The 15,247-nt window shown below is 51.4% G+C and overlaps 5 protein-coding genes across 5 annotated transcripts; 2 read left to right on the top strand and 3 right to left on the bottom strand.

The window, feature by feature from the left end:
- Positions 1-51: 51 nt before the first annotated feature.
- N7484_011792 (calcium/hydrogen antiporter) lies at positions 52-3,676 on the bottom strand (the record flags this gene model as incomplete). The annotated part of the gene is made up of 5 exons (XM_057122179.1): positions 52-313; positions 384-547; positions 609-1,529; positions 1,589-3,465; positions 3,547-3,676. The coding sequence occupies 5 exons, from the start codon at positions 3,674-3,676 to the stop codon at positions 52-54; spliced, it is 3,354 nt and encodes a 1,117-aa protein (XP_056967933.1).
- A 537-nt stretch (positions 3,677-4,213) lies between these two features.
- N7484_011791 (proteasome regulatory particle base subunit RPT6) lies at positions 4,214-5,605 on the top strand (the record flags this gene model as incomplete). Its single annotated transcript, XM_057122178.1, has 3 exons — positions 4,214-4,523; positions 4,604-5,279; positions 5,347-5,605. Exons 1-3 carry the CDS (start codon positions 4,289-4,291, stop codon positions 5,603-5,605), a joined length of 1,170 nt encoding a protein of 389 aa, XP_056967932.1. The 5' UTR covers positions 4,214-4,288.
- A 1,847-nt stretch (positions 5,606-7,452) lies between these two features.
- Positions 7,453-11,786, top strand: N7484_011790 (putative ubiquitin fusion degradation protein (Ufd1); the record flags this gene model as incomplete). The annotated part of the gene is made up of 5 exons (XM_057122177.1): positions 7,453-8,826; positions 9,058-9,105; positions 9,179-9,252; positions 9,301-9,331; positions 9,555-11,786. 5 exons carry the CDS (start codon positions 7,453-7,455, stop codon positions 11,784-11,786), a joined length of 3,759 nt encoding a protein of 1,252 aa, XP_056967931.1.
- Positions 11,787-12,110: 324 nt separating this feature from the next.
- Positions 12,111-13,206, bottom strand: N7484_011789 (transporter YIP1; the record flags this gene model as incomplete). Its single annotated transcript, XM_057122176.1, has 2 exons — positions 12,111-12,713; positions 12,859-13,206. The coding sequence occupies 2 exons, from the start codon at positions 13,204-13,206 to the stop codon at positions 12,111-12,113; spliced, it is 951 nt and encodes a 316-aa protein (XP_056967930.1).
- A 261-nt stretch (positions 13,207-13,467) lies between these two features.
- On the bottom strand, positions 13,468-15,238 carry sam50 (SAM complex subunit SAM50; the record flags this gene model as incomplete). Its single annotated transcript, XM_057122175.1, has 4 exons — positions 13,468-14,678; positions 14,734-14,920; positions 15,014-15,130; positions 15,206-15,238. The coding sequence occupies 4 exons, from the start codon at positions 15,236-15,238 to the stop codon at positions 13,468-13,470; spliced, it is 1,548 nt and encodes a 515-aa protein (XP_056967929.1).
- Positions 15,239-15,247: the final 9 nt, after the last annotated feature.

Raw genomic sequence — 15,247 nt, 5'->3', positions numbered from 1 at the left:
GACAGAGAATGGGCGATGCTTGGGCATTATGACGAGCTAGATATCTTCAATTTAATATGCCCTGCCAGAACGAGTGTGACCGATAGTATAGAACTTTTCGTAGCTGGAGCCGAGGGCGAGCCTGTCGAACCGATCTACACCCATGCTGTCCAGGTTGCTGTATCCTGATAGATAGAATCCAAGGATAACAACTAAGTATGTCAAGACGAGCACAGAGCCCTTGAAGTAGTTGCTCTTTCCTTCGCCGTAGACGTACGACAACAGGAAGACGCACAAAATGACAGTGATCATATCCCATTGAGGGAAGAGGAGGCTGTGAATTATAACGTGTAAGCAGTGAGGTCTGATGGAGTCTTTGGAAGTAGAGGAAGCAATGGACATACTTGAAAGAGTGCTTCGCAAGTTCTGCAGGGTCGATAGAGCGGGTATATACGGCACTGAAAAAGACCAGAGCAGGTATCTGCAATAGACACACTTGCAAAGCATAGGCGGAACCAATCTCCATGGACAATGCAATGTTACCGTTCATTGCAAATGATATGGCATTCTGTGAGGAAAGTCAGTGACAATTCTTGATCATGAGTAGGGAATAGAAAATGTCAACATACAAGAAACTCGGTGGTGTTGGGCACCAGGGCAAACAGTGTGATTCCGAGGAATTTTTCATCAATGTCCACACTCTGTAATACCACATCCACGGTGTTGACAAGAAGCTCTGCAACAATAGCATACAGAATAGTAGCACCAAGGAGAATTATAGAACTCTTGGTCCGGCTCCAATTTGGAGCATCGTGGCCTCCGCTAGCGTGTGCATCAGCGGGAATGCCAACATCCTCAGCCTCTTCAAGGGGTGGTTTGATTTGATCAGCCAAAGCACGCCCGGCATGGCGCCCGGCAGTGTGATGACCTGTGGACTTCCGATTTCGAGCAGCTTCGCGAGCCGCCACTGCAGCAGCCGTTGCCGCTACTTCGGTAACCTCGCGGACAAGTCGTTCGTTGTCTTCCTCACTCAACCCATGAATGGATCTGGGGATGCCCCCAGCTGGTGGTGGTACCCGGTGAGGTGTGTTGCCACGAGGTTCCACCCCCAAGCTGCCATCAATGGTTTCCCAATTACTCATGCCTCCATCTTCAAGGCCAACCTGCCGGAGTGATTGGCCTAAGATCCGCTTGTATAGCTGAGACTCGCGAATGGAGTCTTTGTGGCTAGTGAGGGCACCGGAAGCCTCAGGGGATCCTGAAAAGACATGCCTAGGTTCAAAAGACAGCGAATCCTGCCTAGGCTTCTCGACCTTCTTCTCTTCAACCTCAGTGGCCCAAATTAAAGCTGCATGGGTCCTGAGGGTGAACCAAAGGCCAATGATGTAGGACAGAAAAAGGAAGACGGCGGCAGCCCATGCATAGGGTTGGACTGCCTTCTCAAAGAATGCATCCTGCACAGATGCTAGCTGGGAGAAATAGCATTGGCGACAATCGTCCTCAATCACCATGCCAGCTGGTGCAACACACGGATGGCAGTTGAGTTCGTGCTACAACATAAAGTTAGCTCATTGCCCAATGGCAGGTGGGAATAAACAAGGTAACTTACACTTCCATAAACCTGGTAGAACAGAGTGGGACCAAAAGCGGCGATCATAGCAAACAGCAGCATCGTCGAGGTCACACCTGCAGATTTCACATTGAAGCGTTGAGTTTTGCGCTTGATGGCGCCGAAACACATGGAGAGTCCAGGTAGGAATAAAATTCCCGCGAAGATACTTCCAATGATACTTCCCTCAACAAGTCGAGCCTTACCTTCTGTCAAGGCGATGCAGTAGAGGTATACCTCTACAATGGTTGAGAAAAACGCGTTAATTGCGGCACCGAGACCCATTGAGGACTGAGCCGAGATCGAAGCTACCGCTTGGCCGATGAAATAGGCTAGAGGAATGATTGAAACCAAAGCGAGAGTGAAAATCAATCCCGGGTGTGTCAGCCACGACTCCACGCCGAGAAATTGGCGCAAAGCATAGTAGTCAAATATGACGAAAACGACCACACTTAGCAAGTTGATGAAAAAAATGTTTGTGCCGTCGATGGTGTATTTCCAATACCTTGTGCCTACAGCACGGTATGTGCACAACAGAATGGAAGGCGAGGAGGATCCGGAGCTGATCCTGGCATATGAAGTATCGGAATGGAAAGACAAGGCAAGGGGATGCCTTCGTAGATGGCTCACCAGGATGAGTGTTACACGACCCATTGGGATCGCAAAAACCAGTAGCCAGCAGACCAGGGACACCAAAAGCATCAAGGGTCCTACCAAGAAATAGAAGAACACAAAAAACACGACTCGGCCCAAAGTCCATTCACCGCGGCCGAATAGACGACGCTTCGCCTGAGGGAGCTGTGAATCCGAAAGTCGTCCTCGCTGAGGCCGGCCCAGCAGGCTGTCTTGTTCACCAGCAGAATCCACACTGTTCCGTCGGCGTCCCACAAGCGATCGGTCCCTACGGGGGCCAAAGAACAGTCGGCCATGCTCCAGGTCCCCGTTCTGCCATTGCTCATATTCGCTGATGCTGCGGCCTTCACCTTCATCCTCCTCTGCATAGAGCTCATCAGACTGTAAGAGAACAAACGATCCAAATGGATAGAGCAAGTAGCGCGAAAGTCCCGAGAAGACTCTGCCATAAGCCACTGCGCTTGATGAGTAGGCGAAGAAAAAGCAAGCTGCCGCCGCCAGCAAGGCAATTAGGGCAAGCCACCATCCAAAAAATAACGACCAGAGGAGGTTGGTTAGAAATAGCACGGGGCTAACACGACCCCCGGGTGATGAATGAATGTCCCCTTCGGCGGTTTTTTCCACCGACCGACTCTTCTTGTAAATAGCCGGCTTCCAGATTCGGATACCGAAAGGATGGGTTTCATTGATAGCTTGCTGCCGATCCTTGAGCGTGAAACTTTCTGCATCACTGCTTGCGCCTTCATCCTCCTGGTCGTCGTCTTGACGGTCATCTTCGTCATCATCGCCATGGGAGTCGTCGCCGCTGTCCAGGTCACTTCCTCCATCTGACTGTCTCAGGGATGGAAGCTCCCGTGAGTCGTCCAAGCTATCTTCTGGTAAGACAGAGTCCTCAACAGTAAGATGATCTGATTCAGCTCGTGTCAGCGGACTGGGACGGGCACTGGGGCGTCGTCTTAGGGTGCTCGGTGCACGCAATGGACGAATCCTAGGGGATTGTTGGGACGTAGAGGCCTGATGCAGGGCAATGTCTTCCTCAATCTCCTTGATATCATCGTCGGTCGAGAACTCTTGTCCCTTGTGGGGTATTTGACGTTTAGACGACATGCGGCGGGTTACCGGTGGTTTCTTAGGCCTGTCGGGGGCCGTAGAGGACGAGGTGAAGCCGCGACTCGTGAAATCCTCAAAACTTTCTTCATCGCGCGTTTCGGACGTCGCCTCGGCGGGAAAGGTATCCAGGGTTCCTATTCGCGTAAGCCATTAGCTCCATTCTTGGCCACTCATCTCTCTTTCCATCCTCTTCTGTTACACGGAGATAGCCCTACCGTAGTTTCTTCGCACAGAGGGCGTCGATCTCGGTCCCGGATTCGATGAATCTGGAGGGTGATCATTCCCCGTCAAACCCGAGGGCCGGGTCGACTCCAGGTTCTCAGGGTCATTTGTGCTGCCCGCCATTTCAGGGTGGACCGAAAGATAACGGGATTAGAAAATCAGAATAACAGCTCTAAAAGCAAAGAACAAAAAATGGAAAAAGCAAAAACAGGAGGAACAAGCTCCAAAAATGCAGGGATCGACTATGATTACAAGAAGTCGATCCAGCCGTTACATGGCGGGGAGCAAATGAAATCAGTCAGTTAATCATCGCATCAGCTGAGATGCGAATAATGTACAATCTACGTGGAGAGCTCGAGCCTGATGACCCATGGTTCACCTCCAATCAGGGAGTGGATGACTCATCACGTGGGGAGCTATGGTTTGCGCTGTTTGTTTGCCTTGGCTGGCCTCTTGTGTCTCTTGGTGCCTGAGGTTTCGGGTGTCAAGATCATGTGTTGGTTCCCGCAGCTTCGAGAGCTGGTCCAGCTCTAACTGTGAGGACTCTCTTCCCAATCATCATCGCATTTCTCCTCTCACCTCCCACCTCCCACCTCCCACCAATTCTGTTTTGGTTGTATTCTCCGTGACACCTTTCTGGGCTAGACTAAGAGCAACTCTTCGACAAATCCCATTCCTCTGTGGAAGTCAGCAGCCCGTGACCTCTCCTCGCTCCGATAGCGTCATCTCTTCAACATGGCGCTCGACAATTACTATCGCAATAAGATCGAGGATATGAAGCTCGAGATTATCCAGGGTCAAGCAGTTCTACGACGTTTAGAAGCACAGCGTAATGACTACAACTCGCGAGTGCGGCTTTTGCGAGAGGAGCTCGGTCTCTTGCAGCAACCCGGCTCCTACGTCGGCGAGGTTGTCAAGGTAATGAGCACCAAGAAGGTGCTGGTCAAGGTACACCCGGAAGGAAAATACGGTATGTCCTTAGGCTCTTGAATAAGGCTTGCAGCTACCCTGCTCTGGATGGTGCTCGATTCTAACGACTTCAATCTTCAGTGGTGGATATTGCAGATGGTGTCGATATCGCTAAGCTCACCGTGGGCAAGCGAGTGGCTCTTCTTTCCGACTCTTACAAACTAGAGAAGATGCTGCCATCCTCCGTCGATCCCCTCGTTTCGCTCATGATGGTGGAGAAGGTTCCGGACAGTACATACGACATGATCGGTGGTTTGGATCAGCAGATCAAGGAAATCAAGGAGGTGATCGAACTGGGTCTGAAGCACCCTGAGCTATTTGAGTCCCTGGGTATTGCACAGCCAAAGGGTGTTCTGCTGTACGGTCCTCCCGGTACCGGTAAGACGCTGTTGGCTCGTGCCGTGGCTCATCACACCGACTGTCGTTTCATCCGTGTCAGCGGTTCAGAACTGGTACAGAAATACATTGGCGAGGGAAGTCGGATGGTGCGTGAGCTGTTCGTCATGGCTCGTGAGCACGCGCCGAGTATCATCTTCATGGACGAGATCGACAGTATTGGTTCCAGCCGTATAGACTCAGCAGGAGGCGGTGACTCTGAAGTGCAACGGACCATGCTCGAATTGCTTAACCAGTTGGATGGTTTCGAGCCGACTAAGAACATCAAGATCATTATGGCAACCAATCGATTGGATATTCTGGATCCGGCCTTGCTGCGACCCGGCCGTATTGATCGGAAGATTGAATTCCCCCCACCATCGTTAGTTTCTCCCCTTCTCCCACTGATTAATTACATTCTCACCATTTTTTTTCTTTCTCCGATGCAGGGTCGAGGCGCGTGCCGATATTCTACGAATCCACTCCCGGTCAATGAACCTGACTCGTGGCATCAACCTGGCCAAGATCGCCGAGAAGATGAATGGATGTTCGGGAGCAGAACTCAAGGGTGTCTGTACCGAGGCTGGTATGTATGCGCTGCGTGAGCGACGTGTGCACGTTACACAGGAGGACTTCGATCTGGCCACCGCCAAGATTCTCAACAAACATGACGACAAGGAAGTCGCCGTGTCCAAGTTGTGGAAGTAGAGTTGCGGGGATGATCGACCTGTATCACTAGTTCTAATCTCACCCTTGGCCTTTCCTTTTCTCCCTAGATTGCGTATTGATGCGTGACGATCAATGATGATTGTTTCTGGCGAGTTTCCCTTTTCCATCTTGGCACGACCCACTGGAAAATCTATGTACGGAGCCCAGATAGTATTGGGGCATTAGAGGTGCATAAGCCTCTTTTCTACAGAGCACAGTACACAAACCTGTAGTATAGATCGCATAACTCGCCGGCATCTGATAAAACGGTACATGTAGTGGTATGTACCTAGATCATCTATCATGTCTCCACAGATTATCAGGGTGACAGCCGGGTGAAGAATACATCCGTAGATGAACTCTGGGGTATGGTTACACCAATGTGCAGCGTGGGCAGCAGGAAGCTGGTCAGCCTGCAGAGTAATCTGACCCGTTAGCGTAGAAGGAAGATTCAATTCCGACCTAACCATCGGAAAATCATCGGACTGCGCGGCATGGCGCAAAAATGGGCCATCAACTCCCTGTGTTGCTGAATTTCGGGCGGGAAACATGCAGGCTGAGAAACCCATTTGCTTGGCCGTCATCCCTTGAGGGCTTGGCCGCTGAAGCTATCACCAATTTTGACATATAGGGGAGCCTGTCGTATCCCTGGAGCGGAGTTCGGAGTAGACTAATGGGGAAACTACTGTATTTCCAGCACTGCCCCAGGGGCTTGCATATCATAGTTTGCTTCGTGCTGGATGTATTTTATAGGAGAATGTCAGATCGACCGCTTGGCGCGGATCATCCAGCGCCCTGGCGACTTATCGTCTTGGCAGTCTGGGATCGAACTGCACTCCGTGTGTATCAGAATGATGTTTCCTCTGTACGTTGCACACTATCGGTATGCCAAGGGCCAAGAGATTCTTGGAATTCCGCTTCTTAGACAGTAGTGTCTTCTTCCTTTTGTTCGTTTTGTTATGTGTGTTTTTTCGTCATTCCAATGATCACCCTAGTCGAGCCACCCATGACAAGTATTTTCTTTGTTCTCAGCGTATCAACGTTGAATAAGTCGATCGGACCACGCTCCTTTCTCGAATGGCGAAGAGAAGAAAGTGGAGACTCGCACTGACGCGGCCTAAAAAGCGCGTGACTAGCGGATCAGTGGGGGCAATTGACAGCCAAGATGTACTGGAGTGGGACCTTTGTTCAGTACCCGATACTTCGCTCTCCCCAGGGTCCACTAGTTTTCCCCAACACAACCCCTCATACTTGGGGCCGCGTTGGATGTACTGGGTACTTTTTGCCCCCTTACTGAATCCCCCCAAACATACCATATCGTATCATTGGTCCAAGTCTCTTTTTCCTTTCTTTGGATTATTTTTTTTTCTTCATTTCTTATCTTGGTTTACATGCAACTCGGTACTCAGTACATGCGGATTTACGTGGGAATGTGAGATCTCCCTAATACTCCGAGCACAGATAAAGGATTAAGAGATTCGAATATCAATCGCCCGGGGAATTGGAACTTATAAATAGGCTCTATCCACAGTCCTTAAGGTTTTTTAAAGTACTCTCCCCGATACTATACAAAGCCCCGGACTTGCTGCATTCGGTGCATCCGCAACGCTGACCGACTCTTATCATTACTCAATTGAATAATCCAATTTCATCCACACTCGGATCTCCCTTTCCGTCCCCACCGGAGCTTCAGTGGCACTATTCTCTTTCATCGTTCCGGTGAAGCATTCGGTACATTTGGTACTGGATGATCTGATCTATTTCAACCGCATTTACCCCCGAGTCCCTGATTCCCCACTTGATGGTGGACCCCCTTTGCCCTTTCAAACTATATAAGAGACCATATTATGTCCGACTTGTGGTCTGCTCTTGTTTCTGCCATTGACTCCGACTTCGACGCCATGCCTGCCGTCCTACAATCCACTATTCACCTTTTGGAGACGGAGCTCGTAAAAGCCCGTGCCGCCCTCCAAGAGATCCAACCCCATACGCCGATCTTGCGTATCGGAGATGAAGTCGCCGTCGGCGCTATGATCGCCTATCGCCAAAATCTCGTCAGCCGCGCCCCCGATTTCTATGGCTCTCGTCGCCTTACTGCAAAAGAACTGGGCCTTGAACCCGTCGTGCCTGAAATTCCTCAGAAAATCACTACAGATGTAATCTCTATGCCAGAGCCCGCACCTCCACGTCGAGCGCCTATCGAAGAGGCCCTAACTAATAGCCTGATCCTGGATCATGTCGCGCCTTATCTTGCAGCCCCATCCTTGCTAGCGCTGGCATCGACATCGCGACTCATGTACAGCATGATTACACAAACTCCCTATATTTTCCGCCACCTTGATTTGACTCGCTGCCGAGGCGCTCAGCTTCCCAAAAAGTCGCAGCGCCAGGATGAACTGCAGACAGAAGACGAAGTATATTCTGCCCCACTGCGACGCATTTTCGCTAGCCTCGAGAAGAGATCAGTGCTGCAGGATGTGCGCACCCTGGTCTTGGATGGCCTACCAGTTCCTGCCGATCTAGTCGCCGATATTATCCTAACAGATCGATTTAATATCAGCATTCTCTCGATCCGCGAGTGTCTCCACCTCAATGAGCGAAAGCTCATGCAGGTCATTCAACATGCCGTTCGACCCACACGACCAGAGGGTACTCCCCGGATCAAGGGTATCTATCACTTTTCCCCCAGAACCAAGGCACCGAAGGGTGTAGTGCGACGCCGGTATCGCGACTGGTGGGGCTCTCGCATTGGCTCCCGGAGCCCGAGTCAGAGCTCGAGCTCTAGCTCATCGAGCGCTTCGTCAGATGACGAGGAAGAGATCCCCAAAACACCCGCAGAGCAAAATGAATGGTATAGCTCCTCGGGGAGATTGTTCAAACATACTCTGGATGATGGCTGGGCACAAACCTTGCAGAAATGTGAGGGTATCATTGCATTTGATGCGGTGCTTTGTCGTGGACCGCGTCACGATGTCAATCTGTATTCTGTGGACGAAGGCAAGTTGGCTCCAGAAGCTCCTCTTCTGGGACCAGCGGTGGCAACCGTGGCACTCGGACCACGGGGCTGCGATGGATGTCATAGCTCTCCGGAGGGACCAGCGATCTGGGGCCAATCCCCGGATCTACAGTTCCCACTGCTGAACCCAATGCCATTACACGTGTCCAATGTCGCCGCAGCGAAGCGCCCTGAACAGATTCCAGGACAACACCCATGTCTGATTGTACGATGTGCCGATTGCTTGACTGATCGTTGGTGTCATCGGTGCAACAAGTGGTTTTGCTCTAACTGTCTGCCCAATCCCCAACATGCTCAAGTGAATTTGTCGCCACATCAGACAGCGGTTCGTCCTCCTCAAGGATCGCTTACCGGACCTGCTAGGCCACTAGAGAGAGAGGTGCGTAAACAGCCAATATATACTACTAAATTGTGACGGTGATTGACATGGCCTTAGAACTCTGTACCAGGAGTGAGCAAGGATTGCTGGGAGTGTGGGCCGACCGTGAGTGACCACCCGTGGATTCCATATATCGACATTCTAACATGGATCTTATAGTGTGCGTCGTGTAAACTAGATTGCCAGCATACCTGCCAGAGCTGCCAGGGTGACTACTGCATTGATCACAACGAAGGGTGTTCCGCCACGATGGTAAGCGTTCATCAGCGACTTTGAAATTACATAGCTAACACATCCCAGTGTGATTGGTGCAATACCAGTAGTCGCCACCGTATGCGCAACTTTCGTTGAAGCGTAATGAATAATTTGGATTTCTAAGCGGGCGTTTTCATGTTTATTATACCATTTCCGGGAGCCGCGGAGTCTTCCAGAACTTCTAAGCTTTCGTCCCCACCTTAAATTATCGCAAATGTTACTCTCTCTTCTCCGTGCTTCATATCATGGAAAATAATACTCTCAGCTGGTCAGCTCAGCTGGCTGTAACTGCCTTTCAGCGAACACCTCGTCTACGTGGAGATAAGATCACCCTCCCCCAATCCGCCCTCGAACAGCTTCTTGCCGCTGCGCCCCTCCAAGCTGTCCCGCCGAACCCTCGTGTGCACACCACTTCCTTTGATCCCTTCAACCCACACACATTCGCTGCAGAATCCCGAGCCCGTCAACAAATCGAGAATCGCCAGCACCAGCTTCCCCACCCGCTCACTTTTCGCGTCGTAAATCCCCAGAATGGTCGTTTCGTCTACGCGGGGATCCGAGAGTTCTCCGCTGCGGAGAACGAAGTCGCACTGAGCGCTTTGCTCCGAGAGTCACTTGGGATTCAAGACACCGAATTTGAGTTGGAAACCAACGGTGCGACACAGGATACAGATGGGACAGAAATACAGGATCAACCATCAAGTCCAACGGTGACTGTGCATGCGAAGCAACTGCCCAAAGGCACTTATGTGCGACTTCGCCCGCTTGAGGCTGGCTATGACCCCGAGGATTGGAAGGCTTTACTGGAGCGACATTTACGGGACAACTTCACAACTCTGACCGTCAACGAGATACTCAACGTCCCCGGGACGCGCAATGAGGCTTTCCGCTTTCTGGTCGATAAGGTGTATCCGGAGGGCGATGGGATTTGTGTCGTAGACACAGACCTGGAGGTTGACATTGTTGCGCTGACGGAGGAACAAGCCCGGGAAACTCTACAGAAACGATTGGAACGGGCAGCGCGGGCACCAGGTACAACAAGCGGCAGCTCAGTTGGCGGTGTTCTCGCCGTCGGAGAGAATGTAACGGCCCAGGTCTTGCCGGGGGAATACGTTGATTATGAGCTTCGAGAATGGAATCGGGAGGACACGCTCGACGTGGAACTCATTACAGAGGATCCGAACCTCTGCCTTTTTGTCAGTCCTCTTGGTGCACGTCAACAAAGCCGTCCTCGGGCGGACATGCATGTTTGGGGAGATTTCTCGAGCCAGTCTCCCAAGCGAGTGAAGATCCGGTCTACAAATGTGGCTCTTGAGGGAGCAGATGCTCTCTACATCTCAGCCCATGTCAATCCCATCACATCAGGCCCCGAGGATGCTGCACCTACGCAGCAGTCTCCGGCGCAATATCACCTACGAATAACCACCAATACACTAGAGGGAGAGGAGGAGACAGAAGAGATCCACGAGGATGGGGACGTGCAGTGTCAGAATTGTCGACAATGGGTGCCGCAGCGGACATTGGTTCTTCATGAGAATTTCTGTCTCCGAAATAATGTCCTCTGTCCTCAATGCAACAATGTTTTCCAAAAACGGTCGCCAGAGTGGGAGAACCATTGGCATTGCTCCCATGACTCGGCCCATGGAAATGATGCCTCCAGCAAGCTCAGCCACGACTCCATCTTCCACAGCGCCTACAGCTGCCCTGATTGTGCCGCTCAATTCGAAGGCCTTCCTTCACTGGCACAGCATCGCACAACCGAATGTCCAGGCAAATTAATCCTATGTCAATTCTGCCATCTACTCGTCCCACAAAAAGGCGAGGCAGACCCCGATCTCAACGACCCAGAAGTCATGCTCTCCGGCTTAACACCACACGAGCTATCAGACGGCGGCCGCACAACAGAATGCCATCTATGTAATAAAATCATCCGACTTCGCGATATGAACACGCATCTCAGACACCATGAACTAGAGCGTGTTTCACGTCCCGCTCCCCGTATCTGTCTGAACCAAAATTGTGGTCGTACACTCGGCAACGCAAGCAACGCGTCCCTTGGTCTATGTAGTATATGCTACGGACCACTGTATGTTGATACATATGACCCAGAAGGCAAAGCGCTCCGCCGCCGTATTGAACGCCGCTATCTATCCCAAATGATGACCGGTTGCGGCAAACCATGGTGTCAGAACGAGTACTGCAAGACTGGAAAACAGAACAGCAAATCTGCAGATGGTTCACCTGCGCCCATGGGCGTGGCTGATATTATGAAGGTTACGCGCCCGCTTGTGGATGCTATCAATTTCAACCCTGAAGTACCCAATACATCGCCAATGTACTTCTGTACCGATGAGACGGGACAGATTCGTCGTAACTTGGCGGAGATGCTCTCTGCTGAGGGATCTGCTGATGGCAAGGTCTATGCCCTTGCATGGTGTGTTGCTGGTGCTGAGGCGGCGGGTGGTGATCTGGAAAAAACCAGAGAGTGGCTAGCGAAATGGGCACCGACGCAAAGTGAATTAAGTAGGTAAATCGGCTGGAATGCCTATGTAGTCTTTTTGAGGGTTTCATTGAGCGCGGTCAATTTTGCATCATACAAGGTCTAGGGGGTTTCTGGATAGAGGGGCATTGATGAATCTAATGGTATAATGATATATAACACATTTAGAATCTCATGATATTCATAAATTAGATGTAAGGAACAGCAGGCGAAGAATTTCCCGTGTCCCGCTCTTTTACCGGATAGCCTCCGTAAACAAAAAAAAAAAAAAGGACAGCATTCTCATGCCACCATGAGACTATAAAGCTCGTTCGAGTCAGATAGACTCCGTAAAAGAATCAAAGCCACCGAACCTTTAAAGAGCACCCGTTTTCGCAGCCAGTGTACCTGTTCCCCGAGACGAGAAGATACCCATAATACCGAAGACGACGTAAAACAATGCCAAAGGATATGCCACCAAGCCACGCATACCACTCATACGCGCCACGGCACAGAACATGCCAGACGAGCTGTAGGTACACCAGCCCACGGCGGCGGTGGTCAAGAGGTACCCGAACATGGTATCCATTGGGAGCAGAACACCAATGAGAGCAGTGAGCACAAGTGGAAGGAAACAGTATCCCAGAACACTGGCCGAACGGGGGAAGGTCAGGGTTGCAGAGAAATGACCAGCAGTGGAGACGCCGGACATGGAGGGCTTGTGGTGTGGGTTGTAGTTGGTGGGGTCGGCGGCGTTGGGGGTTGGAGCTCCGTCGAGGATGGGAGACATGAGACTCAGGATGAGGTGTAAGGAGACGGTGCCAAAGACTGCAACGCCGTAGATATAGCCATAGAACACCTTGCCGGACAGGAGGAGGAAAAGACCGTATAAGAAGACGTAGAGCAAGGCACCGTAAAGGTCACTGTCGTCCATTAAATGATTATCGATGGATGCGAATGGGTTTAGCACGGTTAGTGTCTGCAATCGCAAAGCTGTTAGCTCATCGAAGCAAGTAGTATACCATATAAATCAGATGATAAGCATGAAGTCTGTTCGAACTACGTTCGTAGATTCAATGCTGAATCACACCTGGAAGTAGATACCACCCCTTGCGACAACCTACCTTAGTTTTGATATGACCAAGATTAATTCCCAGCTCTTCCTGTAAAGACGGTTCCCCATCATACCCCTCGGCTCCAAATGCAGCTAACCAGCCTGTCCGCAAGCCACTCTGCTCGCCCATCCTGCCGCTCACACCAGCAGCAGGAGACCCGAAACCTCCATATCCACCCCCCGGATAAGCCTGTGCGGAAGGATTAGGAGCGCCGCCAAATCCAGCACCGTATGAAGCCTGTGAGGGAGTCGTGTGGCCGGATACTGAGGAATAGGACGAGGGGAAGAACTGGAGGTTCTGTGCGGAGCCTTGAGGGGCATAGCCCGGCTGTTGTTGTTGGGGGTAGTATTGAGCCATTGCCGTGGAGCGGCAATCAGACTAATTTCTGTTGGCAGTGAGCAAGAACAAGGTGGAAAGTAAGTCGTGTGGGAGCTTGTGAAGCTCAAAGTGTCCAACTTGCGGTTTGTCCTGATGCCTGCTGACTCAGCCCCGCGTGGAGCCCAGGAGCCGAAGTATAGAACCAATACATGAAAACAGAAACACCGAATTCGAAACTAAAAAGGAATGAAGTGAGGTATAATTCGACTCCGCTAAACTCTAATAATAGGAAACATGTTTCTACAGGAAGTTGATACCAATTCCAAGCTGCAGGCCCTTCCGGCCCTCCTCGCCCTTGCGAAGGACGAGCGGCAGAGAGAAATTAAGCTCAAATCGCGCCACGGGAAGGGCGTACACAATACCAACACCGGCAGAAATACTAGGTAGACCATTCTGCAGATCAGAGATGGTTGAGATCATAGCATCCTGCACCTCTCCACTGCTTGAAGGAGTGGTCTTCTGCGAGGTACGCAGTGGCAACAGGCGACCGCCGTTCAAGAAAGCTTGCAGTCGCAAGGGCTTCTCGGCTCCCACTCGGGGAAGAGGGAAAAGCAGGTTTGCGCTTCCGGCGGCGTAGACGTCTCCACCGAGGGAATCAGAACCCTCACGAGGGCCCAGGCCGCAGAGACGGAATCCACGGACGTCAGTCGGTCCACCAAGAAGGAAGCGATCATTAACGAGAGAAAGCTGGGGTCGCGAGTTTGAGTCCTGTCCCAAGGGGTAAAGAAGACCAGCACGGAAGCCAGTGGTGAGGCTAATACCGCTGTCACCCTTGACACCGGGAATAGGGATGGGGATACTGCCCTGGGTCTCGATCTCCGACTTCCAGAATGATACATCTCCCTTCAATGGGCCTAATCCAGCAACCTCATTAAAAATCTTGGCGTAGTAACCGCGAGAAGGCAACATGGCATTGTCCCGCTGATCATTGACCCAGCTGTGGAAGATGCTGCTCTTCACGCTATCTCCAGCATCGGCTCGGACAGTCGGGGAGGCGTTCTCCGCAAGGCCGGTAATCTGTCTCCAGAATCCGTTATAGCCCAATTCGTGGCGATGGCCAGACTGGGAGAGCCATCGAAGCTTGCTCCAGCCACCCTTGACAACCTCCTCATGGCTAGCCCAGGACTTCTGGGTGGAGCTTGCGATACCGCCAACTTCCAGGCGGAAATCGGGGTCAAAGAAGATTGGGGTCTCAAATGCGGCCTGATAGGCAGATCGTGTGCGCGTACCCAGCGAGGCGTTCAGGTTCAAAGTCTCAGCACCTCCAAAAACATTGCGCCAAAGGAGGTTACCGTATGCCGAACCCTCTGCATTACCAAGGTCGGTCCCAGTCTTCAAAAGTACACGAGATTTCTCCCGAGTAGCGAGGATAACATCGATGTTGCGCAGTCCGGTGGTGGGATCGGGTGTCGACTCATCCAGATGAACGGCGATAGGCTGTTGGAATAGGTCTGATAATTATATAAGTAAGCCATGCTAAAATCCATCCGACTAAGGGTTACCAACCGAACCGTCCAAGTTTGTCTGCCGCAGCCGAAACTTCCCGCAAAGCCTCGGAAAGAGTGTAGGGATGATCGCGCTTCGTACCAAGAAGTGGGTTGACGATGTGCTCAAGGAAGCTTCGGCGAGTGTGAGGTGCGCTCTGAAATTGGACCGACGAGATTCTGCAGGGCAAAGTAGAGTTTTGGTCGAGCTTTATAGAAATCAACGTTAGTCGGACGATCCTCAAGTCCACCAGTAGGCCTAGTAATCAATAACCCAAGCCGGAGAAAGAAGAGAACCATACCAATTCCCCAAGGCGGGATTGGGCTTTTTGAAGGATTGCCTGCATCCGCTCATTCACGGCCTGTTGCTGCTCTTCCAGGACCTGCGGGTCCTTGCGCTGTTGCAAGCGCTCGAAGATCTACGGACAAGAAGGTGATTAGTTTAGCACAAACATATGAAAAACAGCCCCAAGCTGCATAGGTATTCGACATACATCTTCATCTCCAGCAGATAGAGGGGAGGACATCGTGACGGC

Source organism: Penicillium longicatenatum, assembly GCF_028827895.1.
Source record: "Penicillium longicatenatum strain IBT 33135 chromosome Unknown contig_7_segment0_segment0, whole genome shotgun sequence".
Taxonomy (NCBI): Eukaryota; Fungi; Ascomycota; class Eurotiomycetes; order Eurotiales; family Aspergillaceae; genus Penicillium; species Penicillium longicatenatum.
The sequence above is the reverse complement of the archived record's forward strand: the minus strand, read 5'-3'. Positions and strand labels throughout refer to the sequence as shown.